This window comes from Hetaerina americana, unplaced genomic scaffold (genome assembly GCF_022747635.1).
Source record: "Hetaerina americana unplaced genomic scaffold, ioHetAmer1.1.p SCAF_1, whole genome shotgun sequence".
NCBI lineage: Eukaryota > Metazoa > Arthropoda > Insecta > Odonata > Calopterygidae > Hetaerina > Hetaerina americana.
The window spans coordinates 92,838,620-92,856,261 of record NW_027286069.1 but is presented as its reverse complement, the minus strand read 5'-3'; the positions used below and the strand labels follow the sequence as shown (position 1 = coordinate 92,856,261).

At 40.3% G+C, this 17,642-nt stretch overlaps 1 protein-coding gene across 4 annotated transcripts in view; it reads left to right on the top strand.

Moving 5' to 3' along the window:
* Positions 1–17,642, top strand: part of Tomosyn (syntaxin-binding protein tomosyn) — a 376,266-nt gene that overhangs the window by 293,646 nt on the left and 64,978 nt on the right. For all 4 annotated transcript variants that reach the window (XM_071593464.1, XM_071593456.1, XM_071593448.1 and 1 more), the window contains exon 5: positions 16,878–16,941. In XM_071593464.1, coding sequence (XP_071449565.1) covers positions 16,878–16,941 — 64 coding nt within the window. The remainder of the gene's footprint in view (positions 1–16,877; positions 16,942–17,642) is intronic.

The following is a 17,642-nucleotide window of genomic DNA, read 5'->3' as shown; positions in this document are numbered from 1 at the left end:
TTCACAGTGATTTAAAGTAAACCAGTTTTGTTCTTGGTTTTATCTTCCGCTCGATAGATCTCTTTCGTGGGTCAAATTAGACTTTAAATATACCTAGTGAGGGCGTAGGCGAGGTGATAGGGCAGCCCCTTTCGTGAGTTGTCAACTCGATAAAAGCCTTTAAGTGGCATGGGAGTTACTAGTCCTTGAGTCGTTAATTTGCGCATTTTTTAATATTCAATGCGTGTATTTTTTATAATTTTTCTCTAAATCAAGTGTTCAATTTGTTGAAAAAGGGTAGGGAAAATTATGTTTAATTTCAATTTTTGGAAGACATCTGAATGCCTGCATTTACTAGGGTGCTAGGTGGAACTATATAATATCGATTCCCGGTAGTGGAATGGCCTATCCCTCGGAAGATGTCGCGTGGAGAATGTTCTGTCTGCAGCGCACCTTCCGTTGTGGAAGAGACATTAAACTATGAACCCATTTTCTTCTTTCTTTAAGAGCAGCCTCTATCCATCGCTGTATTAATGGCATGCCGATTTCTCTCTGCCCTTTCTACATAATTATTGCTCTAGCCTAATTTTATACCCGGCCACAATGACGTGAATGAAACCGGCTCCCGAAACTTGATACAAAGACTGATACCATCAGTCGAAAATTCTTACCACTTTATGACGCTTGTGCCATAAGCTTTGCACAACGAATTTTTAATGATGTATCTTTAGAATGAATTGTGTTGTGAAGAATGGATCTGTGCGCGTAGAAGTGATAGTAGAAGCTGTTGTGTACTTACATTTAGAAGAAGTTAATTGGAGCTAATTAATGTGTTTCATTGTGGACTTCATAATGTGACGTCGAATTTATAACAGGGCTCCTTCATTTTCATAAACCGTTTTCATCCTCCGGAAGGATTAACACGAGATGGTCCTCGTCCTCATCTTTCAAAACGTACACAATTGATGTATATAGTATGTACATATTTTTTAAAATGAAGAAGTTGTCAATCGAATTCAATACTATTTTCCTGCATAAATCATGCCAACTAGTATTATAATCTCCAAAAAATCATCAATACCCGCTCCATAAACCTATGAGCGTTTGTCTCTCATATCTGGTAAACTTAATCAGTGTTAAATCATACTTTTATTTTTTAATTTGGCATTGTAATTATTTTCATTTACTTTTATATTAATCTTCCATGTTATTTTTATTAAGAGGATGAATTTTTTTCGTATCCGGGTTACCGAATTAGATATACACTTTTGTATGTATTTATGCATTGGAAATATTACTTTCCAAGCCTGGTGCGCCTACCAGTTAACGCAGAGTTTAGTTTAAATGGGAGTACCTGTGCTTACAAGAAGTTATTCGTAGGTTTATTTTGATTCAGAGCCATTTTCGTCAGACTTGTCCTGTAATCGGGGCAATTGGTTTCGACCTTTCTCAGCATCTTGGAAACCTGCTGTCTAATTGTTTAATACGAAAAGGTTATTGCTTATATGATAGAAGGGCAATATTTCCATATGAGCGAGACCATGGAAGTTAACATCTTAAACTATGACGGCAGTTCTTTCGCAGGTTCGTATTTTCATGAGAAGTCCGAGTGGAATTGTTGCGGAAGTTGAAGGTCATGTGTTATCTCTCGGGAAATCATATTGTCATGCCCAGGATTCCTCTCAATGCAATCTTTTTCCACGAATTGCTGACCCCCCTTGCTTTTTTCTACTTTTGCGCCCTATTTCACTCTTCCAAACTGCCTCACCTTGGCAGCATTGACGAGGGGTGGGTTCCCCCAGATACGGCCCGCATTGAAAGAATTTCCTCGGGGAGTGATGTCCATTCACAGTGCCTGAAGACGTCTCCATGAGGTCCCCACTTTCCCGATAGGACCCTGAAGAGCGGAGCACGGTCGACAAATTCCTTTTGTGTGCAAGGAAGGACACGAAAAAACCTTGGGTCATTCTGACGACAGGTATCTCGTGTTCATGCGCTGTTTTTTTTCAGCGGCAGAATTTTGGCATTCACCCGAGTTAAACCTAAACGCAAGTTTGAGAAAGGATCAAAAAATATCAGAAAAACAAAAAGTGTGTCATGTATAATTATTACTCCATTAAAAAATGGAATTATGACTCAAAGAAAGAGTTATAGCTATACCTCAACTTCATACTTTTGAATTCAAATTGTTGATATACCAAAAACAGACTTTGGGAAGCATGCCTGAGCTGTTAATGTGAATTATTAACTTACAATCATTACAGGGTGTATAGTAAGCTCATTTGAGAGTTGTAGCAGTCAGGTGGCGGATGAGAAGCTTTTTTACCTTGAATTTGGTAGTGGAGAGCAAATTGCACATATACTTATATCCTGGTGTGAATGAAATGACTCTTTACGTAATGTGGAAGTTTTAAACGCTGAGGTATCTGGTTTAATGCTAGTTATGGCGGACGTTTCAGAGTCCTCTTTCTCTCCTCTCGAGTTACCTCCTCTTGTGCCCTTTCCTGGTCTTGGATCGTTAATTTGTGTTTTCTCTGGCGTCTTTCGTTATGATTAAGCAGAAAGCGACGTTGCGTTTTCCTCTATCTTTCCTCCGCTTTTATTCAAACTTGGTGTATATATATTCACACTAAATTAAAAATAAATTTCACATTCGCAGGCACACATCCAAAATAATTATCCTGCAGAGGCAAGATTTTTTTTATTTTTATTTGAAGATAATCTTAAAAAAAGAGGTTATTATCACAGAATGAGTTGTTTTTCTGGTAATGAAAATTTTGATTGTATTTAAGATTTTAAGTAATACGGAAAGGTGTCTGTCATTGTGTAAAACACTCTGCTTCTCTAAGGCAAACTATATTTTGGAGAAATTTTATGATACACAATAAAATGACGACCGCTAATGCGTGGAACATCTAATTATGATTGATCATCTTTAAGAGCTACGGTTTTGGTTTTGAAGGCTTGCCACTTCTGAAAACTCGAAGACTCTGTGTGCAGTAAAAGTTAGAAGATTATTTAGGTATTAGTAAAAGTTAGGCATTATTTTTGACCCGTCCACCAGGGAGCACTTACGAAAGTCAGAAAAATAGGCCAATCCCTTAAGGTCCTGCCTCCTGCAGTTTTTACTCTGTCTATCGCTGACTCTCTCAAGAAGTCGAACCTCAACTTTGTCGAGAGATTACTTCTTATCAACTTAGGCCAAGGTCAAATGGACTGTTTGTAAGAACCGAGACAACACTCGGAACAATGTCGACACTGTTTGATATAATGTGTTGGTTTCCATGCCTTGCCATCCTTTGCCATGCTATTCATGATGTAACACGAGTACTTTCGATAAAAGAATAAAAATAATCGATTATTAAAACCACATATCGTATCAATGTTAATGCAAATCGTTAGTTTAAATATTCCTTAGCAGGTAGTTTTACTTGGCTGGTAGATATGAATTTCAACTTTCGGTGAGAAGGTTATAATGCCCATAGTTTACGATCGCCGGGATGACTCTAGCCAAAGGAAGGTATTGCTGTCTCCATGGACTACATTTTCGAATCACACCTAAATTCAGTTTTTTTTAAATTTCCCCTTTCAATGGCGCCGCTAGGCCATTACTCAATGTATGTATAATTTATTTCAAGAAATCATTATCAATCCTATTCCATGTGTTGTTGTTGCTGTATTCATTTTTCCATAATCTATTCGAATTCCTCAAGCGTTTGCATTTGATTTTCTAACACGCATTTCTTGTTAGTTTTGTCTGTGTTCCTTTGATTTTTGTGGTGTTTAGTTAATCAATATGACATTTGTACTCTTCTTTTTGTGCTTTAATTCTTCACCTCGTTTATTCACTAATTAGTGGGGATGTTTCGCGTGAGTGAAGTCACCCTGGAAGCGAAATCGGTAGTCTTCGACGGCAATAGCACGCGAATGACCCAATAATGTGCCTCATATAATATTTATTCCCGACTGCCTCGTCGCCTATATGGTCACGCCATATACTAGCCAGGTTGCCCCAATTTTTTTTATTTAGACAAAAGCTCATGAAGAACCTAAAGCCGGTGCAGTACGAGTGATGGGCAAGCGATTTCACTATGGAAACTAATGATGGAATAAATCCTCTGCACTGATTGCATATACTATTTAGTCTGTATCGATTTCAACGATGCTGCAGTGTCAATTTAGACCGCTGCCGACTCGCGCCAGTTGTCGTGAGCCACTCCTTGATGCCTACGGTGCTCTTCACGCAATGCCGAGACCGAAAAACGAGCGACGGGACTGCCTAATTTATATCTAATAACGGCACCGTAATTTGTGGTCAGTTCTGGAAAGTTATAGGAACTTCAAATACCCTGAAATTTGCGAGGGCAGCAATTAAGTCTCGTACGTGGTTGTATCGTGGATATGCGAAGCGATGAAATCGGAAATCCTTGGCTCTCTCCCTGTGGGAAAATTACTTTCCCATAGCCGTCTATTCTTACATCATGATTTCCCTTCCGCAGTGTGCGTTTTAGAGTCATTCATTGATGTGATTAAGGATGGTCGTTTACTTCCGTTATCTTTTTAAATTATAGTTTTCACTCCTTTAAGGACAGCTTGTTTCGATATTTGACGGGTTGAATGAATTTCTCATCGGTGCAATTTAGCCTTGATTTGAATGAATGAGGAAATCGCGGTTTAATCTCAGATCAAAGCTGAACAGAAGTGAGTTATTCGATTTTCATCATGCCCTCTGTCGTCGAACATCGCTTTTATTCAGCTATTCGTCGTGCCATCATATGTAGGTAGCTATGTTGTTTTAATCAAATCGCCTAGGGATATCTCCAATAATTTTTGTGCTCTTTACTTTTCTATTGATTTATATTTTACTGCTACGCACATTATTTTCATGAAGACATGCCTAACTTAGAGGTAAATGCACGTTCGGTTGATTGATTTTATAATTAAAATGTCCGTAATTTGAAAACACGTGCATCTGTAAAAGCATGCCCATCAGGCTGGGAGAGCAAGTTCGAAATAGAACACCGATAAATTGTATTGTTTTATTTTCAATCTAATTGCCCTTATGCCCAGTTAGAATAGGCTCCGAATCGGAACCGATATTTTTTTTCAATAATCTCGTATTTTTTGCAATGAAACAAAGGTGATGTTTTTTTTTTACTTTTCCACGCGTGAAACAACCTTCATTTTGATCAGCACTCCGTTGTTGCTTTGGTTTCCTGGATTCTATTTTTCAGAGATGCTTTAATATCATTCTGGTTGAATTTTTTTTCAAAATTAATCTCATCCGAGTAATGTGATTTCGAACTTAATTTAGCAGTTTTGTTTCATATGAGGCCACTTCCACTCACGTAGTGAAAAACTAGGAATTTTTCGTATGGGTCTCATAATTGTGTGGCATTTAATAGAGCCATCCTGATTTTACTGCAGATGTTCCCTTTTTATTTTCCTTAGATATCCGCATTCCACATCCGTATGCGTCTAACACCATCTCTATGAGCCGTGTCCATTTCAACAAATTTTATGAGCAATAAACTATGTTTATCAATAATAGGTTTAGTCTGGGTGTCACACGTGATAAATGATTGAAATGAAGTATTATTGTATTGAAACGGCTTCCACCCATTCGTCCATTCGGAAGAGTCGATTATTTGTATCAAAGTTAGTGCCGATGATGAATAAACTAAAAGATACCCTTTCTTTGTGCCTTGAAATTCCTTTAAAGGGTGAAATGGTCTTGCAATAGAAAAACTATTAAAAATAATTAGAGGTTTTGTATTTACATGCAGAACTCCCTACATTTTATGGAGTTAAGCATGAGATTCTTAAATTAAACATAAATGCCTACAGCATCGTTCATTCGCATTCCTTTGCTTGCTTTTGACCCGTGTTGAAAAAATCCAATTGATCCATACACTTTCTCCAACTGGACGTCATTCAATTTATATGTATATACTATATATATATATATATATTCGTTTAAAAACGAGAAGATTTAATTGGAATGTTTTTGGAACATATAATTTTAATGGAGGTCATATTTTGGGTCAATGTGAGATGGATCATGTATTCCCATGAGTCAAAAAAATAAAAGCTGGAGCAAACAATACGTCTCGTTGTATTCCCAGTTTGAGGTATTTTTAACCATTCACGTCTGACTTTGAAAAACGAGCCCGTAAACGACCGTAGTCTCTCACGCCGACACTACAGAAAAATTCGAGAGAAAATAAACTTTATATCATTATGACTTACTGTCGCTTTCCTCCATCTGGGAGAGAAAGTCAATTTTTTAAATCTAACTTGAAGCCTGTCGTCTGTTATTCGGAGGAACTCATAATGGAAGGTGCTCATTAAAACGGGTTCACTTTCAAAACATCCTGAAGTGACTGTTAAGGAGTTTTGCAGGGTTTGATAGACGAGAAAAGCCTTGTGTATTACTATAAGTGGATCATTCACTCCTTGTAATCCGCGTTTTTTTTTAGTTTGAGTTCGCAAATTTTTGCTAAACTTATGATTCTTTTTTTTTCGCCAATTGTCCACACAATGGTATTTCAACTTATGCAGAATACTTTTTACATTCCCAAACTATGGAAACCCTACTGAAAAGTTATGCATGAGAAATTCGTTTGCCTACTTAGAATAATACTGCAAGCAGAGCACAGCATACCTAGCCAACCTCAATGGAAATATAAGTAGCTTGACTCGTCAAGGACATAACTCTTGCCGGGACGTGCTCTGAATGGGAGCTCTATTGAGAATATATCAGCTGAACAATAAAAAATTACCTCATTGTCGTATGCCGCTATGTCAATTCTTGCCCTCGGTTCTACGAAAAATTGTGGTGATTCCTTCGCTAGTTGATCAAATTCTCAGAAAGTATCTCATAAATTCTTACACCGAATATTGAATAGTGAATAGAGGTCCCATGGGTTGAAGTTCTTTTTCCTACGAATCCATTATCTCTCTTGCTTCGCGGTTTAGGTACTCCATTTAATGGCATTTTGTGTTCTACGCACACGTACCAAACGACCCGTCACTTGAATAGAATGGTTTGAGGCGTCACTTTGTGGAAGCGATTCATTTCGAAAAGAAATACTTAGTTATTCCACATATATTTTGTTAAACACGACCTATGTTTCGACTTACAAAGTCGTGATGATGACTTTGCAAGTCGAAACCTAGGTCGTGTTTAATAAAATATATGTGGAATAACTAAGTATTTCTTTTCGGAAAGAGATGCGTCACTTCCTAACCTGGATAAAACATTCTATGCTTATATACATTTTCATACATTAATATTCTCCGGTTTTCTGTATTTTATTGTCATAAACTCTTAGATGTTTTTAATAGATTAAATGAATACCTTTTCGACGAGGATTTATTTCAGATCCCTGGTGCATTAGCGGAGTCCAGTTTATATCATCTCACCTACTATTAAGGCCTAATACTTTTTCCGTCCTTTGAAATTAACCTTATAGTTGGTGTCATTGCCGATGGAATTTTCCCATAAATATTATTTCAATTGCGAAGAATCCCCATGCTATTCTTAAAGTTGTCCGCGGTCACATACCGAAGCCGAAAAATACTAGGTTTATACTGAAAAGTTTTTGTGGCGATTGAATATGGGTACAAATAATAATTCCTAAGCAAAAGCCACTCACAAGATTGTGCGTAGTTGTGCGCCGTTGTTTGATATAGAACACTATTCGTAGTGATACGATCACCTTAGTTTATGAATAGTGAATTAGGGCATGGATAATGACACCTTTGCGCCGACAACATGGGAGAAACTTCCCGCATTCGTTGAGTGGTAAATCAATCACAGACATAACCTGATTCGCCCTGACGTAATAGTGGCGTTTGGGCGCAATGAGCTATTTTTCGAGAGCTTGACAATTCTACCCACGCGTCCAAAAAAAAAGATCTTTCCAGAGCTCATGCCAATGCCACGAAATATACGAGTAAATAATACCTCTACTCACCCCAGTCAGCTTACGACCACGCCCACGCTGAAACTTGCGGTTAATTGCAGTGGAAAAAGACACGGTATTAATAGTGATGGTGTGAGCGGTCTCGTGGAAATAATAGATGCAGTAGCAGTAAACGCCGAACGAATTCCTAAAGCAAGCCTGCTGGCTCACCCTATTTTTCTCCATCTCTCTCTCTCTATTTCCCTGTCCGTTCCCTCCATCTCACCCCCTCTCTCTCGATCTCGTTAGATTTCTGTCTCACTACTCCGCTCTCACTCCCACTCTCCCGAGTACTAGATATATATATATATATTTTTTCCTTCGGAAGGAATTGTTTTTCTCGCCGCATGGGAAAGTAATTGTTGTCGGGCCCGGGCGCGTCGTTGGCAGGGGGGCGAGGATGGGGGAATAGGATTAAGAGCAGGGGGGGGGGGCAGGGAGTGGGTGCCGAGAAGGGTTGGACGAGTGACAGCAGTGAGTGCTGGCAATGCGTCCGCGCGCCTCCCCTCAACATCACCAGCCCCTCTTAAAGCGGACACACTGGCCGTGGGGGAAGTGGGAGGGAGAGGATGGGGGTAGAATGGTTGTTTCTTCTTCCTTCTCGTTTCTTTTTTTAATCTTCTTTTTCTCCCGAAGAGAGTGGTTTTTTCCCTCCGTCCTTTTCTCCTCTTTTTTTACCCAAAAATCTTCCAGGGCCCTCGCCCCCCCCCCCTCCCCAGCCTTTCCCCCTCTTCGCCCGCCCTTCGCCTCCAATCTCCCTCCAATCTTTCTCCCCGCGCTCGCCACTTCCTCTCCCCCACCCGTCTCTCTCCGCTAGCCCCTTCTCTGGTCCCTCCCTACCTCCCATCCTTCCTTCCCCACCCTCCCCTGGCCAAGAAGGTTTTCGTTACTTTTCCCTTCCCGTCATTCCTCCCTCCCGAGCTGAAAGGTCGTGGGTTTGAATCGGGGTCTGGGGCGACAGGTGGACGGCGACTTAACCGTTATTTTTGTGCATATGTTTATTTTTTTGAGGTTTTATGTCGCAAGGACGTCCGTGCTCTTTGCCGAGTCTTCGCTGTCCGGACAAGTAAACATGTGGAATTCTTCCCTTGCGGCTTCTCTCTCGCTCCTTACGCTCTCCCTCTCTTTCTCTCTTGGGCAGACGTTCTTCTTGCTCAATGTCTTCGCTGGGATTTCGCTCCCGCTCTTTCGGCCAGGTCTTGCCCGGTCTGCTCTCTCGTGCGCCTTCCCCCTCGCTGCTTGTTCTTGCAGCCCCTCGCCTTTAATATCAACGCTTTCACCGTCTTGGTGCACGCGTGTCGTCATGGACATTATGGGCGGTTAAATTCTGTGCACGAAATTCAGGACGTGTTTCGTTTGCTCACATTACGAAACGACCTCGAGGCAGGAGCCGTTCGTACGAAAGAAAGCCAGATTTGCCTGATTTCGTACGTTTTTATACAAAACTCAATTTAAGTCATTGGATATAATCGTGGCTTTTTTGGCTCTCTTCGTTTAGCCTCACTTTTACCATTCTTGAGGCTCGATTGTAAACGTTTAAAAACAATATTTATAAGCGATGTAAGAAAATTGAATAGTTTAAAAAAATGTCCAGACTGCGTTCGAAGGAATAGTGCACGATATTTTTAGTGAATTAGTTATGAATCCTGGTAAATATGACAGTATTGCACACATTGCCCAAAAGTGTACAACTGACAAAACACTAAATTTTGTTTCAAACGAATCTCAAGTGTCTTTGCAAAGAGTATGTAAAGCATAACCTTGATTCAGAAAACGCTGAGAGCAGACTCGGACGGAATAGCCAGGTACTATTACGGTCCGAGACGGTTGTATTTACAGCCGTGTATTTCTCGAGATAAGTCTGGAAAGAGGAAGAATGGAAGGGGAGTGATAATGTAATCTAAATGGGCTTCTGGGTTACCTCGACCCGTTTCTTACGAGAGAAGTGGTGAAATGAAGGACGTGGTATCAAATACTATCCGAATGCTTTTAATCCTTACTTTATTTGTGGGCCGTAGTCTAGAACCCTAGAATACGAGCTGCTCCTAATCCTGGGATTAAAGTTAAAACTGCACTAATTCCTCGCCAACTACTGGGGTGGCGTTCCGGAAAAGTGCCGCGTTTATCAAAACCGCAACTGCTAAGACCACGGTTCCGTAGAGTGATAAATAAAAAGGTCGAAATAGATAGTAGTCCGTGAGAGCGAACCGTTAGCTCTTTGGAAGAATGCCGCAAGTCAAAAAGGGGTTAAATTGAAATATCTGTGCGAAAAAATTTAAACTATGCCAATCATCTCAGATCCTTAGTTCGCAAAGCCTCAACTGATGATGTCCCTACTGCTTTCCAGATGTGTAGATTCTAGAATTAGCTATCGGTTTTACTGATAAAAATACAGGCTTAATATTATTCGCATTTAATTTAAATTTCTAGGATGAGAACAAACTAAAATGTGAAACACTATTTTTATGGAATTCTAGAAAGAATGTTTTATTTCGTTTCAATTCTCTTAATGATGAGTTTTTTCGATTCGTTCAATTCTGAATAAGTGACATTAGTTGACGACCTTCAACTTTATTCCATCCGCCAATCAGATGAACGCAAAAATTCTATTTTTGTGGCGAATTATTTTTGGAGACCGGTGGGAATTTATTGGGTTATAGATAATGGCAGTTGTTTTATTTTCATTCTTAATTTCTTCCGTTATCGTTCATACGTATTGACAGTAGATTTCTCATCCTCATCGCAGTGAGGACAATGATCACGTCAGTACTCCCCAATTTTTCCCAGCAATTTTCACCCCGAGGGAGGTAGCGACTAACGAATTGGCGGCCATTGGGATTCACTTTCACAATTTCTTGCGGAAGATCCTTTAGCGTGAATGTTTGAGATCAATGGAGATCCCCCAATCCCACGAATGTGCTCATTGATTGATGCTCGGCTCGCGGGATACCGAGGATCTCAGTATTCCCATCTTTTTTTAAAATCCATAGTCTCCCTCCTTTCCCTTCAATCATTCCATTCTGCCTTTGCCGATCCGCTCCTTTCACCACACTCTTAATTCCATCCTCGTCTTCATTGACTCACTCGCCTGCTTTTTGGGTCCGCATCTCCTTCCCTCATTTGTCCCCATTCTTCTCCTCCCCCTTGAATCCCTCTCTTCGTCCTTCACCTGCCCTCCAATACCAACTCTCACTTCCCTTCCCCCTCTCCAACACCGACTCCTCCTCTGCTTCGGCTTCCATTTCCCCCTCCACTCAGCTCTTATACTCTCATTTTACTTTCCTCTCACCCTTTGTCTTTTACCTCTTCCCTTCCGTTTTATTTTCGTCCGAAGTCTCGTCGTTGTTTTCACGTTCGCCATTTAAATTAATTCTCCTCTCCTCTGCAGTCGAAATTTTCCGTAAAAATTGCCTCCGGAGCCTTTCATGTGACCTCCCTTCGTTGGGCCGCGGAAGCTATTCCTCTAAGGCGATTAGTCTCTAGGATTGGATGGTGGGTTTTTCACGCGAACGCCCACACACCCACACTCAACTCGGGTGAAGCGATTTTCTGCATGAATTTTTTACCGGCATGGCCCTGCCTGCCTCGTCGTAGTAGCTCTCTCCGCAAAACCAAAACTCTTTCCTGGCTTCCCTTCGAAATCGGTATGCGCACTCCGTATATCTCATTTCCTTTTCTGGAATTTGTTGTGATGGGAGTATTTCCGTTCCGATGACGGGTGATTATCTCCTTTTCTGTAAATATATACTATCAGTAAAGCTTATAAGGTGGTTACTTCCATCGCGTGCATACCTCATTATACTGTATATGTCTTCCACATAAATTGATGTGGGCCCCCGTGGTTTGCTCAAATCTTTCTGTTCGCTGAGCCTTAGACTGTGTGGCACCTCGGTCACGTCAAAGAAACAGGGATCAACTGAATTCAAATCCAAGTATCCGTAGAATGGAATTACTTATTTTTTATGATTTTTCATTAGTTTCTTTCATTGATAAATTAGTTTATTGTAATTCAGTCTATTTCTTTTTAAGGTTTTAAATATTTTTTAAATTTCCATTTTGATTCTAAGAGTTTCATTGTACGTGAAAATGTTTTCACTTTCATGCTTCATCGCTGAATTTCCGAGAGTTTTTATCCATTTACTACTCTCTGCTTTAACTAAAATTTCTGAATTAAGTTAGGTGTAATATCTACGCGGTAGATTTATTTGTTTATCTCTGTGTTTCATTGGTGCCTTTATCGTTTAACCGATTTTTTCGCTGCATATTTTACTAGCAAATATACTCCTAACAAAGGTCGTATGCTATTTTTACGGCTGAGTGATAGAAATAATGAACCGATTCGCAGTGTGAATCACTGCATAGTGTATTAGGAAAATGAATTTTATTCCGAAAATTTACTAAAGGGCATGATGAACTTATTTTATTATTTATAAGTTGTGTCTTATCTATATTGAAATTTATCTCTAGGCCATGTGAAGTTTTTATCGAAAATATACTGATACTATTCTATAGTAGTAAAATCACTGTAGGGGAGAAGTTCCTTATCACTGTTTTGCATAAAAAAGGAGGAAAGTTAGCAACATAAATTAAGTGTGATTTTATGCGCACCCTCGTAGCTTAAAACACCGTACACCTTTTAGCGTACTCTCATAGTTCTGAGAGTAAGTATATGAAGGCTTCTGACTCCTGACAACAGATTTCAGTATTGCTACTATGCCTTGTGATAATCTTTTGGGTCCTCTTAAAATTCTTGAATATGTGGTCATTCATCATCTATCATCTTTATGGCAAATAACGCGGGCCCTTTTTTCTAAAGATCAATACTGCATCCATTACTCTCTCCCGTTCTGAGCTTGTTTGTTACAAGTCGACTTCTCCGCGTTGTGCGTAGGTATTGTTATGAGTATTCGGCTATCGGCATCTGTAAATTATAAATACGTAAACAGTGATTTATGATATAATTTAATTGTATAACAAATAATTTACTCTCTCTTGATTATCTTCAGTATTTTATGTGGTCATGGAGGCTTAGTGCAAATAATTGTAATTGATAAATTCCTTTGTGAAAATTGGAAGGTATTGAAAGTGGTTATCGTTATCATTGAAAAAAGTCGTGATATTTCAGCAGTCTATGCGCTGGATATGTTAAATTTTTGTGTCAAAGTGAATGCTATTAATGGATTCCACTTTTGAAAAAACGTACGTGGCAGCCACCCCTCCGCCTCTTTTATATTTTCAAGTGATTTGATGGAATATGTGTGTGCAGCTTATCTATTTAAATACAGTTTAGAACACAATGATATTCGAGAATAATCGATAAGAGGAGCCGACCATGAGATTTTCATTTATCATTTCTTAGTAATAATTTTCGGCTTTCTTCTCCCATCTTAACCTCCCCCTCTCTTTTTTCCCTCCCCCTCTTACCTCCCCCTCTCTCATTTCCCTCCCCCTTCTCAAGTGCACACTCCTTTCCCCTTCCACTCCTCTTTCGTTTCCTCTTTCTGTTTCCCCTCCCACCGTCTCTCATCTCGTCTTGTCCTAATTCCCAACCTCCCTACCGCACTCCCAGCACCTCGGTCCATCTTATTCCTCTCCTTGTTTATTTCCCTTTCCTTAAAAAAGCAGCAAATAAGCACCGCGGACACCGATACTTTCAAAATTCGCCTATATTTGTTCTGTAAAAAATATTTTGGTCGAGTTCACGCCTAAGGAAATTGGGGAAACGTCTTCGGTTTCATTTCCTCTACCCTGCCTCCTTTTCCCACTCACTAGAACCATTTTCCACCCCTCCCCCCTCATCTGTTCCTCTTGCGGGCCCCTTACTTTCAACCCCGTCCTCCCCCCACCAGTATTCTCCTCATCTCATCCCTACCTCGCTCCCTCCTCCCACATTTCTTCTTCAACTTCTTCCTTCCCAAATTCGTCCTCTATCTCTCTTTCTCCCTCTAGTTCTCTCCCTCTCGCTTCCTTGACTCTTCCTCCTCTGAGCCTACTCGACTCCAAGTTGCCTTTCCCTCTTTCGATCTCCCCCCCCCCTCTTTTCTCTCCGTCTCTCTCCCTTTCTCTACCTCCCACGCCTTCTCCCCCTCCCTCCTACATCCTCCCCCTCCCTCCTACATCCTCCCCCTTCCTCTCACGTCCACTCCTTTCTCTATCTCCCTCCCTCAACCACCCACTCTCTTCCCGGTCCATGAAATTTTGGAAGAGTGACGTTGGGTGGGGGGAGTTTGGATGGATGGGATGAAGGGCGAGGCGGATGAAGAGCGGGGGGCCGAATGGAGCCGGCTAGCTGGGGGAGGGTAGGGGTTGGATCCCTCTTCCCCACGCCTTTCATTGTGCTACAATATCTTGGTGAATCTCTGCTTTCTCCCTTAACCCTCCCGCTCCTCCCCCTTGTCACCTCTCCCTCCACGTGTAAACCCCATCTTGAGTTTCTCCACTGGTCCACCCCAACCTTCCCTCTACCCGTGCCATAATCTTCTCGCATCTCCCTCTTCCCTTTCATCCTCTTTCTCTCCCTTTCTCTCCCTCACCTACAAGTCCTCCGACACTCGTGTTCATTTTCTTCCAATTTTTTTACTCCGAAGTCCTACTTTCGGTCTTCCCCTACGCCATGGGTGTCTAATTAAACCCAGGTCTGTCATGATTACGTTTGGAATTTCGCCAAAAAATACAATTTTCAATGCCTCAGGCGGTCTGGCGACAAAAAACGAGAATTCGATCAAGGATTTCTGACGCAGTGCTGTGCAATCCAATTTCGATATCGTTGTGTCGTGGTATCGATCCGCCGAATTCGTGAAGTCCGCTCTTTGTTTTATTTAGTGGCGAGGACCACATGTACGTAGTTCCAGATCGCAAAACTCAAGAGCACATTTTTAAGGGAGCGAAATGCTGCGGCTATGGTTTTGGATTAGGCTTTATTTTTAGGGAGCTCTCTGGGAAAGTTAATCGTACTAATCTACGAGCTGTTTGAAAAGAAGTAATTAACTGGAGCAGAACATGATACGTTTCCATGGACACTTTATAAATTCCCTTCGTGATTTTTATGTCCGGGCATCCGATTGTCGATGGACATGACAGTATCCATGTAGGATTCAGAAAATTTTGTTTTGTATTACCTGGGGATAACATCTAATTTCGATAATATTTCTAAAGATGCAACTGTATTCCCATTCTAGCTTGATAAAACTTTTTACCCGAGAAATTGTTTGCGTCGACAAGTTTGCGGTCCACTCGTTAAATCACCATGGACGGTGTGCCAGCCTAGAGAAATGTGAGCTCTCGTCAGTCATGAAGTATAATTCCACCTGCAAATACACTTCTTCGTTTGGTTTTGAATGAGATGTCATTATTGAAAACTAGTGGTTAAAATCTAATGTACGCCATTTATTTTCGGCATGCTGACATAGGGCATTAAGTTCGCAGGAATCACCAATGCCTTCATTTCATTCAAACCCAAGCACTAAAAGTGTGGCGTCATATTACTTTACCACGTAATGTTCGTATATCCTGATTTAACCTCTTTGGAGACTGATATATTTTATACCTGTCGACTGTTAGGTTGCCATCCTCCAGTCGCAAATGCTAGGTAATCAATATTCTGGTAGTTCTGATAATCATGCCACCGAATTTGATTTTCTTGGGAGATGCCCAAGAAAATCAAATTCGGCATGCCTGCACTACACAGTATACACAAATTGGGTAGTTCTACGGGCAAGTATTAAGTGCTGCACCTTTTATTACCATAGGCAAACTCGATATGTGATAGATACGAGGACCTGAAAACTGACTTGTAGCTTTCAAAAACGGACTAAAAATTAGGGTGGTAGGTAATTCTCTTTCGGGAGTTTGAATACCGCTGCTGCAGTCAGATTTGTGTATCAGATTGCGGTTTTTACACTCATTTTGTGTTTTAAAATACTTAAAACCACCGAAGTATCTTAGAAAAATAAATATGCATGAATATAATTTCAAAATCCTGAATTCATATTGGGATCGAGATGGTGAGGTGGCTATCGTACTGGCTTCCCACCCAGAAGGCCCGGGTTCAAATCCCGGCGGTGTTGAATATTTTTCAGAGGTATCTCGATCCCTACTTGGGGTGCTTAGTGGAGGGTACATTGAGTGAGTACGCCGTCCGTTAGATGGGACGTCAAGCTGCGGACCCCTTGGCGCCTTTCGTTAGGAGTAGGCTAATGCCGACGCCGGGTTTCTCTCCACCCTTCATCCTTTCCTGTCCATCCCCTATGGCGTAAATGACCTCAGCTGTCGCTCGCCTCCCCTAAATACTACTACTACTGCTGAATATTTGTGGAATATTCTATAATGGATTTCATGACAGTTGGCAGGGCAACGTATTTTCATGTACTTAAGTGTAAATACATTTAAACTGTAAAAGCCATCCTATTTCATTTGTAATATGGCCCAGGTATGATAAACAATGGCCATGATTGATCTTCTCCAAAATAAACCCGTAAGTGGGCATTCTTTCTAGTCTGAACTAAAGTGCTTAATTATTCCACGTGCATAGGTAATACAGCCTGTATGTATCGCTCCATACAACTTAGAAGTACTTAAATGTGTCTCACGCTGAAAATTATTCCCATGAGGCCATATTATTTTAGGATGAGAGAACGAAGATAAATAATGAATTTGAATAAATAAAAACCTGATATGGGACATAGTTGATATTTGATCGCAGGAATTACGGTACATCTATGCGATGCAGACGGTCATTTTGATTCTAAAGAATAAGTAAGCATTGTAGGAGGATGAGTATATGCGAAAAGGGAAAACGTGAACTGCAATGTCAGTTTTTTTAAGCATAGGGTGATTTCAGCTCATTCATTCCGCCGTATGGTGGTATCCTCAGCATTTGGAAGTAAATACTTTTTAAATTTATAGAACGAATATTTCTGTTTCATTTTTCAGATCCAGAAAGACGCATCCAGGCCCAGTGGTTCACCTTAGTGATAACCCTGTCGATGCCAGCAAAGTAAGTATTTACTTTCGAGTTTTCTAGCGTTTAAAAACTTAATAGTAAAGGCATTGGAATGTTATGAATATGCCAGTAATTCTTTTAATTCCATTTTAAGTAGATTTTTATATCCTGGATCAAAAGTTCTACCGGTAAATTAAAATAATAAACTACTTACATTCATTTATTAATTCGACACTTTTTTTCGCCTATAATGAACGTTTTGGGAGTATTGCTTTTTAATTTTTGGCTCGGTTTCATCTATTAGGGAATTTTTTCAAGGGACCAGATGTTGAAATGCTTTTCGAGAGGGGCTATTCTTAAAGGGGAAAGAATGCGAAATCTTCCAAAAAACTTGAACCACGCCCGGGAAGAACTATCTGATTAAGATTTCATCAATAGAATTGCATTCCCCGCTTAAATAAAACTCGCGTAACTCGAGCTTTAGTTCAATTAACGTTTAACTCTTAAAAGTAATCTAAAAATTTAAGCTAGAGAGTACATTTCCTATCGCTTTCTGACAAGAAACATCGTTAAATTTTCCATGAACTTGACTGGATTTCCAGACTTATTAATATGTTCGGAAAATATCTCATCGGAAATCAAAAATATCTTCCGCTGATTGCAGCGAGTTGACTGTGTGCCTGTGTTTTACGATATTGTATTCTTCTTCACTGGTCCGTCATTTTGTTAAGAATTTTCTTGTTTTCTGCTCTTGC